The sequence below is a fragment of the Silene latifolia genome, chromosome 1, assembly GCF_048544455.1.
Source record: "Silene latifolia isolate original U9 population chromosome 1, ASM4854445v1, whole genome shotgun sequence".
In the NCBI taxonomy this organism is placed as follows: Eukaryota; Viridiplantae; Streptophyta; class Magnoliopsida; order Caryophyllales; family Caryophyllaceae; genus Silene; species Silene latifolia.
In genome coordinates this window covers 133,323,317-133,337,198 of record NC_133526.1, presented here as the reverse complement: position 1 = coordinate 133,337,198, position 13,882 = coordinate 133,323,317, and the positions used below count along the sequence as shown (strand labels likewise).

The window sequence follows — 13,882 nt, the reverse complement described above, 5'->3', positions numbered from 1 at the left end:
TAATATACATAAGAGTACAGGAACGATGTGCGATGTGAGTGGATGAAGTCATGGCGGTGTGCAAGCATAACATCGGGACTGACTAGGGCTGCGTGAAGGATGGTTCTTTGGTGGAGTCGTGGTTGTGGTCGTCTGTTGGGGTAAGAGGCTGGCTGGTCGGTCTATGGTGGACGAGTCGCCAGCGGGTAAGATGGCTTACGGGAACGGTGGTGGTGGCAGCGATGGGAAAGGGTGATTGATTTCTTAAATAACTACTCCGATAAGGGAGGAGAGAATTGAAAAAAATGAGAGGGATAAGAAGGTACTTTGCGTATGTAAAAGAGTAAAATGCGTATGTGAAAGAGCAATACCTTTTTTTTTTTAGGGAAAACATTGCAGATTTTTGATCAACATTTGAGAGTTCTAAGCTATTTTGATTGTGCACCATTTATGGGCAATTGATCTATAAAGTTATAAAGGTTGTGAGGAACCTTAAACCAAGAAAAAAAATAGCCAAGATAGGCAAACAACACTACAAATATAATTTTATTTCATGAACATCCTTGATATACAGAGCGCCATTTCCTACCAAAGAATGAAGATTGAAGGACTTCAATAATTGAAAGAGCTATGGATCAAAATTGCCCAACCCCCTAAAACTATAGGAAGCAAAAAAAAAAAAAAAAAAAAAAAAAAAAAAAAAACTACTAATTTCGCGAAACTAAATTTTAAGTTTATAATACAAAAGGGGGTTGTGGATGATATAATTCACATTAGCAGAAGAAAGAATGGGGGAAGAATGAAGATTTCCAATTAAACGATGACTATACATGGTGGATATAGGCTGATATGTGACTGTCTTGTTTCGTCTTGGCTTAGTCCTGCAAAAACTGGAAGTCTGGATTTTCAACCAGACTGAGAGGCGCTTTAACTCCTGCAAAATCTCTATCTTCCTGGGATGCAGATAGCTCATCCACAGAGAAGGGCATGCTGCAGTTAACGTAAAGTTAGACTTAAGACTTGGCTTGTTCAACCCAACGTTGATCATTAATTTCTCTAGATATCCAGTTCTAGTGTCCGAAGTAATTTTAATATTTATCAGTTTGTATTGTGAGAAGGCACCGGTCAAAATCACATCATTTACCCATCAAAGTTAAATGGGGACAGTACCTATGGGACGAGGGTCTCTCTCATAAAAAGGGGGATGACGGGAGTACAAGATTAAAATAGAACATAATGTTAGGAATCGTTTGTTATTCTTCACCTGGAAGTATCATCTAATAAGAAGGCATCATTTGTTGTTTCACTGTCTTCACTTTTGTCTTCTCCGGTCATTACTGCTCTCATACTAGAAATCACCTGTAGAAAGCGAAAAAGAATCTCTTTACATCAATCGTTATAGAAAATAAGAAGCACTACGATCACAACAATGTTTTTGATGAGCTTACATCTGAAGAAACGCTTTGCGTGTTGTCGCTATCATCCCTATATAATGTACATATTCTACAAAGCTGCTGGACACTCAAAAGCTGAAAACACAGCGTTCAAGTTAGCTATACTCTACATCAAAATCCGACGACAGAATCCCACGACAAAAGTAGCAATTGGAACACACTAAAACTAGACTCGCTATGCGTGTGGTGGGAGGCGTAGTTTGGGTAACTTATTATCATATTATTAGGTGACCTGAAATTTATATATATGAAACTTAAGGGAGTCACCGCATGTTGGCTTATAGTAAGATATCAACTAGGGATTCTAAATGAAACCTTGGATGAAATTATTATACTCCGTATTATCTAGATTGTGAGGTGGCTCATTTGACTCACCATCTCTTTCATCTTTGGTCTTCGCTCACGTAGGTCTTCCTTAAAGCTAGACCTGCTAACTATCGCCGTAGACAATACAGTGAAATCCAATCCACGAAATAACTTGATCTATGGACACTATAGCTAGACCTGCTACTCAGGCCAGGCAAGTCAGGTTTAACCAGATTTTAGTTAACTAGGTCATAAACTCGTAAGAATATTTGTGAAGAAAACGATAAATCACACTAGTGTGAATATGTACCATGGTAAAACCAAAAATGTTAACTACATAAGGAATCTTTTCCATGGGGTATCAATGTCATCTTAATGTCTGTCCACAGTACAAATTTAAGTGAACGAGACGTTCTTCATTTAGACTCGCAAAGAGGTTAGGAGAGAGACTTACAGGGCACAAATTATTTGTAAGATCATCGTAGGTGATATCTGATTTCTGGGGTATGACCTGTACATGGATCCAATCGAGGAATTAGAAGGCAATTACTCGGGTAATTATAAGTCTACCCCATTCCTCCATTCAAAATAAACATGCATAACAGTATAACACCAAGTTCGTATTCTAAGCGTTTGTTTTCTAGTGGATTTCAGTTGGAAAAAGAAACAGGCAGATATTAGATTAATATGCTTGGAAGCACTTGGCCTTTCAGAAGCATTTTTCACATAAGATGGATGAAAATAAAGCAAATATACTTGACAATGTAGAACATCCGATAGAATGAAGAACCTAGATTTCTTAAAGAATGGTTGGTGGTTAAGAACTTCCCCTTCTAACCTTATCGACAAGTACACAAGGAAATGAAGTTTTCAACTTTAGAAAAACAGTAGCATAAATGAAACATACCAGGAAACCAACAGCTTGCCTTGTATGCTTGAGTTCATCCCATGATGATCCTACAAACTATAAATGTAACACCATAAGCCAAATATTTGATGTCCACAGTAGAAAAGAAATTAGCTCATTGCACATATTTTTCTTCAGGAATGGGCATAGATGACGTTTGAAAATGTATCTATATCCCATTCGGCTCGCGTTTTGCGATGTATAGTGGCCACATCTGGTTTCCTAGTATAATTTCTTCATATTGTGTTTCGAGGTTTATGATATTTTCTTGTTTACATTAAAGAAAAAAAAGGATATTGACTTTGGTGCACCTCATGCCTTTTAAAACTAATCTTGAAAGTGCGCTAGCTGTTGGTGCCTTGTAATTTCCCAGATAAGAGGACTCCTTGTCCTCGGCATTTCAGTGATTCTTAATTATGCGTTAGAATCTATCAAGAAAGATGTTTCTATTCCGAACTATAGGCGTCATAAGTGTCCAGACACATATATGATATCATTCCAAGTGTAAAATTTTCTTATAAAGAGGTACGAGGAAAGAAGTAAGCATCCACAAAGGATAACAACAATATTTTCAACGCAGAAGATGGTGTGTTCCCATACCTCTTCTGTTGCTTCTTGACACCAGGTTTCCAGCTCATCCAATCCAGCCTTCATATATTCTCCGTTGCTGAATGTACAACACTCTTGACGCATAAACAGACTGTCAATTCAGAGAGGTAACGTCTCAGGTAACCATTACATGCTTCTTGTTTCTTACAGTTAAGATGGTATCCTTATTTTTGCTCATTGAATTCAGAGAGGTAACGTCTCAGTTAATCTCATATATGTTTAGCTATTTCTAGGGTGGGGAAACCATAATGAATCAAACATTACTTTAACTTAGTGTTCTACATAAAGTACTGATGAGTGCCCATTTTGTGTCAATTTCCCCCTTCTTCTCTATGCATTTTTCCCGAACCTACACGGTTTTTGACCCTTCCAGCTTGCATTTTGTAGATTTAGTCCCGTACTACGAGTTTTATGTCCCTCCTTGCAGGTTTTGCATCGGGAAGAGGACTAAGGGAGCTAGCAAAGGACCTCACAAGACAAGCATATGGAAGAAGATTGAAGGAAGGCGTAGAAGGAGAAAGGAAGTGAAAGAGGACTCCCGGCCGGCAGCCGGTCAGCCGGCTGAGAATCCCTCCTCTGGGCCGGTTCAGAGACGGCAGGCAGCCGGTTGGCCGGCTCATCGTACCTGGCAACTTAATGAAAGCTGAAAGTTCCAGCGGGTTTCCAGCCGGTCCAGGACCGGCGGCCGGCTCAGACTCCTTCTCCCCGCATTTCTATTTCCTTGTAATTTTTAACCTAAATGTTTGAAAAACTATAAATACCCCTCTCATTAATTCATTTTAGACACACAACCCTAGATCCGAAACTTTCCTTTAATTTATGCAATCTTTCCTTAATCAAAGCACTAATCTTTCCTTAATCAATATCAATTACTTAGTAAAATTAGTTTAGTAGTAGTTATCATCAATTGTTTACATTTGGTTATTGGGTTGTAATTTGGAGATATTGAAGAATCTCTTCATTAATTCAATCAAAGTGACCATCTTTCCTTATTGTTGGTACATTTCTCTTCTTATTTACTTTGTCTAAATCAATAGTTTACATATCAATTTCTTATTTTCATTGTTATAATTTACACCATGCTTTCCATTGTGTTTAGTTGTCTTTCTCAAATTGTTTGCATTTACTCTTTGATTATGTGTGAGTAGTGACCCCCTAGGGTTTAGGGGGATTCTAAGTGGGAATTAATGGAATGATTGGGTGATGAATATGTGGGTTGTGGGTAAATTGTTTGGTCCTCCTACACATGCATATAAGGTGTTTGATGATTTGCTTGAGTGAAAGCTCTTGTCTTTCTTCATTATTTGCTTAAGTCCTTTGTCTATGAAAGTTTATGGGGGATTTTGATAGCATAGTTAGGAGAGGATTGTATGCTTGATGATAGTTAGGTGTCATCCTTAGGAAGGCCAAGACTATGTGCCAATTCCCTAGACTAAACCTTACCCTCGACTCCTTCATTCACCCATGATTCACTTTCACCCCCTTAGATGAACCCGAAGACCCTAGACTTTAAATTGATTGTTTACACCTTTTGCTAGCTACTCATTTTAGTTTATTATTAGTTTAGAATCAATCCTTCTTGCTTCCCAACTAGACTAGACTTGCATTAAACTCAATATACATCCCTCGGTCCTCGTGGTTCGACCCCGATTAATACTACTTTTAATTGGGTTTATAAATATTGTTGATGGTAAGAATTGACGGCATACTTTATTCCAATCATCAAGTACTAAGGTGATGAAGATCTTAAAGGCTATGATAATTACGAAGCAAAGGGATCGTACTTATAAAAAATAAGGCGCTCATATTGTTTTCTAAAGTGGTCATCTTACTCGTGAATTTAAAATATTGTGCATAATTTCAAATACTACATTCACCATACTAGAATGCACCATATTACCATATTGTATACAAGTTCATATTATTCATTTGCCATACATTTCCCTGAGATGAGATACGGAGTACAAAAAATTTACCTGTTGAAAAGCTGCACATTTATAAACAAAAAGATCTGTGTAAAGATATTCTGTACAAGATTTTTTGGTACCTGCACCAGAAACAACACAGTATTAGCAACAAGTTAAGATTGTTAAATCATTCAGAATACTACAAGAAGTAAACATACATGGTTCTCCTTCAGTATGTCAAGAAATTTTTGAAGGTTTTCGATGATGTTCCGCCAATGATTTTCTACAGGAATTGGCAAAGAAGTATCACCTTGTGCTATCCTTGTAGCCTACATGGCAAAATAATTTTATGTCAAAGATTGTTATTGATTTGGAAGTGAAGACATCAAATATAAAAGAGAGAGGAGAATTAATTGTTGGTAAAACGCTAGGTCAAGACTTCTAACACAAGACGCAAAATCCATCAATGATGGTTTGAGAATGCATAAAAAACTAGTTTTAAGACAAATGAAATTCTATACTAATTGAGTAGACATGTCAGTGACATGAAGGTCCTTTATGAATGCATGATAAAAGGCAATTACTAAATTTTTTATTTATTCTAGATGGTTATTATCTCGTTGATTGAATCACCATGTAACCATGTTAGACTATCTACATGTAAACAAAAACGAGTTTCATTTTTGTCATTTTATTTACTAACATTCAAACCACAAAATAATATCTCAACAAGAACAGCAACAACAGCGTTACCCCTGCATCTCATAGGCTTTCACCTACATGAGGGCAAGGTGGTTGGACGTACGCAGAACTAACTTGTGTTAAATACTCCCTCCGTCCCGGTCATTTGTTGGCCTTTTGTTTTGGCACAAAGACCAAGGAAAGAGGAGAGAGCCAATGATTAGATGACAAGTGGATAAAATTGAGTATAGAGGATCCAATTGCCCATTAAAGGCATTCCTAAAATAGAAAGGCAAACAAATGATTGAGACCCCCCAAAATGGAATAGGCAAACAAATGACCGGGACAAAGGGAGTATACTAATAGGATGTTCCGGGATTAGCCACAATTTAAATTGCATCAGGAAATGTATTGATCAATTATTACTTCACCATATAAGAAGCACAACTTCAGCGTGTCATTTGACGACGTTACATTGTAACATCCTATCCAAACTAAAGAATAGTGAGTCTTTGGTATCATATTATAATCCGTTAAATATACTTCCAGGAGAATTAGGGCTTTGAAAGAATACTAATGTACAATATAATACGTGTAATAGTATGTACTGGCCTAAAGATTATGGGGTAATGGGAGAAGAAAGATACTAAGTAAAGATGAATTGAGTAATTGTACTTCCAATGAGATGACATAATTTAAAATTCTATGAAATTAAGGGCATATTGCAGAATCAGTTTGGGACCTGACTACTCAAGGGAAAGGGTTGGATTTTTTAAGCCAAATGTTCAATCAACAATGATCACCTAGGCGCTCCTTGCAAAAATTTATATCATTATTATGAACACCAAGCTTCTTCAACAAGATAGGGAGTTAAACACGTAAGCAGCTTTTTCCCTGAACTAAGTGCAAATGATTTTAAAAATTGTTTTAGGAAGTCCAAGTTTATCCTTCAGCTGTCTGTAAAGCAGTAAATTGGTTGCTCTGTCAGAAGGAACGGAACATGAGAATCTAGAGCAACAAATTCTACATACTCCCTCTACCATATTTAAAGTTCATGGTTCTTTCGGCACCATAAATGAAGGTGATTGATAAAACCTGATGGAAAAAGGAAGTCTAGAAAAGATGTGGGATCATAGTTCACACTGAATTCCCAACGTCCACAAATGGCACACACATAAAAAATACTGAAAAGGAAAGCATGCACTTAAAGGTGGATGGTGGATAAGGGTCATAGTAACCAAATTAAAATGTACCTGAATACATGAAGAAAGCAGGGGAGAAATCTCCTTTTTAAAATTATCTCGAACAATTCCAAAGATTTTTTCAACATAAGCAGTTAGCTGCTGCTTGAAAAGCAAAGCCGGATACTTAGCTTCCACAGCACGAACTATGTCAAGTTGAATATTTGCAGAAGAAGGAGAGGACCGAAATCCCTAGGAAAAAAAATGATCTATCAGGAATCAAACCTCAACTAATCAAACTAGTACGACAAATTCTGCATAAATGATACATAGTAGTTATCACAAAAGCTATTAACCAAAATGATATACTAAACATTATTCTGATGAGTGGTGTATTACTTGTGCCATCCTCCCAAAAAAAGATGTTGGTTGAGGAGGTTTCCAGTCTTTGCTTGACTTTAAACTCCTTTGCAGCAAAAACAATAGCGTAGAAGTGTTTGATAGCCAATAAGCCAGATGACAGTTATCATCAGAATTCTGCATGATTTTGGTATGAAGTCTAAAGTTACACGGGAAAACAAAGAAGAAAAGCAACAACTTGAAGGATTTGAAAATTCAACCAAACAAAAACCATCGCAGCAGCGTAAAAAATAAACAAAAACAAATCATACTAGCTTACAAGAACAAACACCCCCCCCCCCCCCTTCTTCCGCCCCCCCAATGACACAAACACGGATATCCACTTAGTGAACATGTATATAATGTCTCAGATCTACTGGATCAACCTTTGTAGACATCACTGATGATATCCAATTCAATCTGGCTGGGGTAATATGCCAGACCATAAAGAAGGAAATAAAGTATCACACCATTGGGATTAACCTTATAATTGATCCATCAATATGTAAGGTCAAGTGAATCCAAGGGGAAGTTTTGCGGTACTCCTAATGATCGGGTACTTCTAATGGGTAATTTTTCATGTGTTCACCTATATTGGCAGGCGCTTTCAACACAGCAATTTTAACGTAATTTTCCACAACCAGTTTATCTACAAAATTTATTCCTAAGACAGGGAAGCTCTACCGGTTTTTCATCATGTTTACACCCAAATAGACTTTCAACGAGTTCCTTGAGCAAACACACAACTAAGCTGTCCTCAACAACTTAGGGTTTTAGGGTTTAGCTTAAAACTCTTTTGAGCCCAGATATTATCATCATAGGTTGGTGAAGTATTCTTCTCTGATGTGGTTCATTCCTTATGGAAGATGTTGATTGGCTATAGAGGGGGACAGTTTCTGAAAGGTCTGGTTTGGTTTTTAGGCATTGGTGATTTTATTAAAATGTGCACAGTTAGCAAGGTACTGGCAACTGCGATAGAGATGCATTCTAGCTTTTTTTTCAAATGTACCACAACCTATTGACTATATTTGAGCAGTGTTTTATAGAGCATCTTTATATGTTAATGTCAGGTTGTTGTATAGAAATGTATACCCTACCTTGAGTCTGAGATGGAATTTTCTGTACTACTATATGTTTACATATAAGGACTCCCTGTCTTGGAGGTCTAAGAACAAAAGTAACCTTCTTCCTCCAATAACAAAGAGCTTGTTTCCATGTGATCCATAACCGGAAATTACTATCATTTCTCCTTCATGAACAAAGAAGCCCATGGGACTATAAGAGATTCTAGAATTTATTCCGTCACAATCCAACAACATTACCACAATGCCTCAAGGGCTTCCACAAAGGGAGGTCATATTTATGCAGCCTCACCCCTTTCTAATGACTAAAGAGCTCAAAGGGGTTCCCAAATGTCCCAAATTGAAAATTGCGATCAGAATTACATCGATGACTGCTTTATTCCATTTCCATCATAATCCAGAACCAAAGTATAATGAATCTTTGACTCTGTTGGAAATGGAAACATGAGTCCATTATGTGCCAAAACCAGAAAAGAAAGCTTCACTCTAACAGAAATGGACATTTTCTGTCTTCGATATAAGATATTACTATTTATCAGAAAAGCAAGAATCAACATTGTCAATACATTCATGTTCGATCTCGAACGAAGATATCCAAAGAGCAAAGTATGATAGGAGAAATGGAAACAGATGCTAGAAGCTTTTGAAATAGACATTGTTTTAGGCTTTTAGCATCCAGATATATTTACCTCAATTTTAGAACCAATCAACTGAATGAGTCGGTCAAAGACATTAGTCCTTTCTGCTTCAAACGACTTCCAGTGAAGAAGGCACTTGTACATCGTAAATGCGGCAACTGGCTTCCCTTGACTGAAGCCAACATCTCCAGCCACACATTTGATAAGAGAATCTGAGAGCTCCTGCAGACAGAGATTGCAAGAATCACATGGGACCATAGATCCGACCTAGATAATTAATACTAGAGGAAAAAAGTGTCATGTTGTTCACAGTGACATGATATACATACACGCTGCCTCTCCATCTGTGATTTTCTCAAGGACTCAGTGCCAAAATTTTTCCTTGGTGTCCCACTCGGGAGTTCCTGTCAAATAGACTCATATTAGCAACAATAAAACATCAAAAAAAGAGGACAATTTGCTCAAAGTTGTGGCCACGCCTTACTAGCCTTACAATCAGTGATCATTCGCAAGACTGAAACCATTATAACACAGAGTAAATGGATGATAGTTTCATATCATTACAACACTATTAAAGCAGACAGGGACTCAGCATATTCACCGGATGCTCTGACATTCTTCTACTGGAGGATTTTAAAGCTTGCTGCCGTAGAACATAGTCCTCAGTTTCCATGTCCGCAATTTTTTCATCAAGCCTGGAAATCAAATAAAGATGCAATTTAAGAATTAATTCTTTACATAAAAGCGATAGTAACAGATAATTTGATTGCACTTCAATGACTAGAACCAACAGATTTGAGCACAATAGTCAGATTTTTTGACAAATATTTCCAAGATTATCTTCAAATTATCAGTATTTACCACCTACACGTTCTATTAAATCTTGGTACAACATAAAGTCAGGCATACAGAAGGGCCCATATACATATACTAGACTTGAAAGAAAGTATGTCTTGAAATGATCTTTGAACCATAACTGTTCAGGTAAAGCTGCCATCCCTTCTTTCATAGAAGGTTAATTGAAGTAAAACTGCTGGAGGATCTTTGCGTGGAAAGATAATTCTACCGCACGACAATTAGCCATTTGCAGTTATTTGGCACTTAGTCTGATTGTTAAACAGCATCACATAGAGAGTGATTTTGGACCATACAAAACACATTCTCCAACTTGCACACAGAAATGACCCACAAATTTGTAGATAGTGGGGGTTTATGTCAATTTGCAAACAACTCATCACCAATAATGAAAATAGATAACTATTGCTTAATACACCCTAAAAGGAAAATAAATAACGATTAACAGGAACAGAGGGAGTAACTTATACAGCAAGAAGAGAAAAAGATAAAATAAAGGGATGTATGAAACACACACACACACACACACACACACACACATGAGGGAGGCAAGGATCCACTAAAAACGAAAAAGAGGTTGTAATAAATTTCGTCCTTCTTATGTCCACGGAGCATGGATAGTTTAAAAAAAAAGTGAATGTAGCATTAAAGTTATTTGGAGTTTGATGATTGTTTATATTAATGTAAGTCTATTTCAGAAATGTTATAGAGTTATTTATATATAAAGGAGTTGAGATAATTTTACTAGCTTAGACACACGAATTGTTTTCCTGCTGTATAATTGGTCAAGAAACGTTTGACCATGTCCGAGTACAGCTCTGTTTTAAATGGAGAGACCAATATTCGACATCGACACTAGTCGCAAGCGAAGCAAGTCACAAATTTGACTAATATATACTGACCTCGCTCAAAGAGCCTTCGGAATCGATTCAGTCAAAGTTCGGCTAGAGCTTGGACAAACCGTCCTCGATCCCGAGCCTAGTCGCACCTTAATGTTGCGAAAACTAGATAAACTACTGCATTACATAATTCGGTTGCAGGGAGGGATTTTAAGTCTTATGTATGAGTAGTCTACAGTATGGACTCCCATACGCTACTCAATACAACTAAGAGACCAGCAGCCAGACACGATTACAAAGCATGAGTCATTGATCACCTCTGAATTGTAGTCTTGAGCTGAATTATTTTAGACTCTGCGTCTTGTGCCTGCTTTAAACGCTCTTCACTCAGTTTGCTAGTTTCCTCATATTTCTTCTCAACTTCATCAATCTTCTTCTCTAATGAACATACTAGTTCCTACAATGTAATAAAATATTTGAGTAAGTAAAGAAAGATATTGACACCATGAATAACAGATCAACCTGGAGTTGCACATGATTTATTACTTTGAGCTGCTCATTTTCCTTGGTAAGCTTATTTACAAGATCATTATCAACAACAGGCACTTCCTGTATAACAGGGACTAGCTCGCCTGTTTTATTAACATTTTCCTCTTCTTTCGTAAGCAAGGTTTTCGTTTCTTGACCTTGCTTTCCTGTTTTATTAACATTTTCATCTACTTCAGTAAGCATCGATTTGGCTTCCTGACCTTGCTCCCCTGTTTTATTAACATTTTCCTCTCCTTCCGTAAGTAACGATTTGGTTTCGTGACCTTGCTCCCCTGTTTTATTAACATTTTCCTCTCCTTCCGTAAGTAACGATTTGGTTTCGTGACCTTGCTCCCCTGTTTTATTAACATTTTCCTCTCCTCTCGTAAGCAATGTTTTGGTTTCTTGATCTTGCTTTCCTGTTTTATCAACATTTTCCTCTCGTTCTTTCATAAGCAACGTCTTGGTTTCTTGATATTGCCTCTGCATTTCGTCCAAGGCTAGCTGTAACTTAGAATTTTCTTGTTTTTTGGTTTCCTCGAGATCAGCCTATGAAAAGAAAAAGAATAAGATCTAGCACATAAAAAACAGAATCAAATTGTAACATCAAAACAAGCTACAAAGTAAAACAAAAAAAAAAAGTTCGTCAAAAAAATAAATAGGTACGAGAACTATTGAAATTAGATTGTCAATGTCATGATATGACTGTCTTCACAGTTCAAGCATAACATAGCGTTGGTCGGTAGTTTCTCACTCTCAGTACAATACTTACTCTCAGACGCTTCTCGTGCTGCAAACATAAAGTTAGTTCTTCTACTTGTTTTTCCAACTTGTTCTTTGCGTCCTGAAGGGCTCCTGTTTCCTTTGCAGCCTGAAGATGATCAGGAAACTCATAACCATTTCAATCAATACATATGACTGAGAGACCTCCATCAAGATAATGTAGATAAAAATATTGAAAACATCAAATTGGTACTAACATTATGTATAACCTTAGCGGTGGACAAATTGATTCACATTGTAGGAAACACAATATCAAACTAGCCAACATAATATATTGAGCAGCATAGCCAACGATATACTTTGATTATGAGGATTTCATGTTACCCCTTTTTGATAGAAGGCACATTGCTGTTCCTTGTTGAAGCTAAAACAAGAGTACAGTACTGCAAGTAGTGCTCAACAGTTCTTAGCTCAAAAGTACCGAAATTTGCATCTCGTCCCCTCCTAGATAAGATCACTATCTTAGGTAAAAATGCTGTAGCTGGTTTCGAGAATTACATGCCATCAAGTCCATTCATGAAGAGAGATAAAATTGGAGAAAACTAGATGGGCGAAAAAAAAGACTATGGCATGAAATAGTTCTAAAGCATTCATCACAAAAGTGCTCAATAGCTTTCAGCTTAACTCCTAAATATTCCTCTCTCTTCAACCTATGCCCCCTCATCCTTCATCTCTCTTAAGCCTACTCTCTTGGTCTGCGGCAACCACGTCGGATAACAATTGTCATTATGGTTGTACCACCTCTCCTCTACTTCTCTTGTCTGGCATCACCTATATACCTAGTAAAATAAACCCGAACAGTAGAAACTGATCCGAAATAATTGAATTGATACTTGATCAAACCTCAAATGATTGACCTTAATCAACCCAAACCCGGAATCAAAATTAAACTGAATTCTTTTTATCCGAACAATACCCAAACCCAAATGAGTCTAAACTGTTTCAGCCTAAACCGGTTGGATACGAATTAAAAAATACTCAATTTCGCATAAATAGTATTTCACAATTGGTTTGAGTTAGCAAATTCTTGATTCCATAATAATTACTTCGTATATAAAGTATAACAAATATTTTATTGATGATGAGAAATAACACAAATGTAGAGACACCAAGGATGTTCGCGGTGGTTATGGTGGTGGCGGTCAGGCAGATGGCAGAAAGGTGGGTGTATTTTTGTAAAATAACTATTTGATACTTATGTCCTTTTATCGGTGCCATAAATATATGAGACCTCTCATACAAAAATTTGTCAAAGAAAATTTGGTTGTTTTAGAAATAGATATATAACATCACATAGGCCAACATCAAAATATAAAATTAGAAAACAGATTCTGAGAATATTATACCATTTTAAGCTTTCGTAATTCTCTTCTCGCCAATTTTGCTCGCCAAGCACATTGTGTAACAATTGCAGCCTTCCTCATTCTCGTAAACTGTCGGCGGGCTGCGTGCCGTTTGTACTGACACTGTAGAAGAAATGAACATAATTAAGAAGACATACGTAAAAATGATGAACAAAATAAAAAAGAATGTCTAAAGAAGGACCTCACAGCCTACAGCTCCTGCCTTGGGCAAGGTAGTGTGTGTGTGTGTGTGTGGGGGGGTCTTAAAAATGTGTTGGAAACCTGCCCATGGAGGCTGTTTCTAAAGACTCCTTATGAAAATTGCATCACATAAATATGCTGCTACCACAATGATTACTCCATTGACTAGTCTACATATAATCAAAATCAT

At 37.0% G+C, this 13,882-nt stretch overlaps 1 protein-coding gene across 2 annotated transcripts in view; it reads right to left on the bottom strand.

Moving 5' to 3' along the window:
* Positions 1-500: 500 nt before the first annotated feature.
* Positions 501-13,882, bottom strand: part of LOC141609382 (myosin-6-like) — a 35,794-nt gene continuing 22,412 nt past the window's right edge. For both annotated transcript variants that reach the window (XM_074428451.1, XM_074428458.1), the window contains 17 exons: positions 13,495-13,614; positions 12,138-12,236; positions 11,384-11,914; positions 11,155-11,294; positions 9,745-9,838; positions 9,473-9,547; positions 9,195-9,365; positions 7,424-7,561; positions 7,097-7,276; positions 5,381-5,491; positions 5,232-5,302; positions 3,247-3,346; positions 2,647-2,703; positions 2,194-2,250; positions 1,428-1,508; positions 1,244-1,338; positions 501-969 (listed from right to left, as the gene is read on the bottom strand). In XM_074428451.1, coding sequence (XP_074284552.1) covers positions 855-969; positions 1,244-1,338; positions 1,428-1,508; positions 2,194-2,250; positions 2,647-2,703; positions 3,247-3,346; positions 5,232-5,302; positions 5,381-5,491; positions 7,097-7,276; positions 7,424-7,561; positions 9,195-9,365; positions 9,473-9,547; positions 9,745-9,838; positions 11,155-11,294; positions 11,384-11,914; positions 12,138-12,236; positions 13,495-13,614 — 2,235 coding nt within the window. In that variant the 3' untranslated portion in view covers positions 501-854. The remainder of the gene's footprint in view (positions 970-1,243; positions 1,339-1,427; positions 1,509-2,193; positions 2,251-2,646; positions 2,704-3,246; positions 3,347-5,231; positions 5,303-5,380; positions 5,492-7,096; positions 7,277-7,423; positions 7,562-9,194; positions 9,366-9,472; positions 9,548-9,744; positions 9,839-11,154; positions 11,295-11,383; positions 11,915-12,137; positions 12,237-13,494; positions 13,615-13,882) is intronic.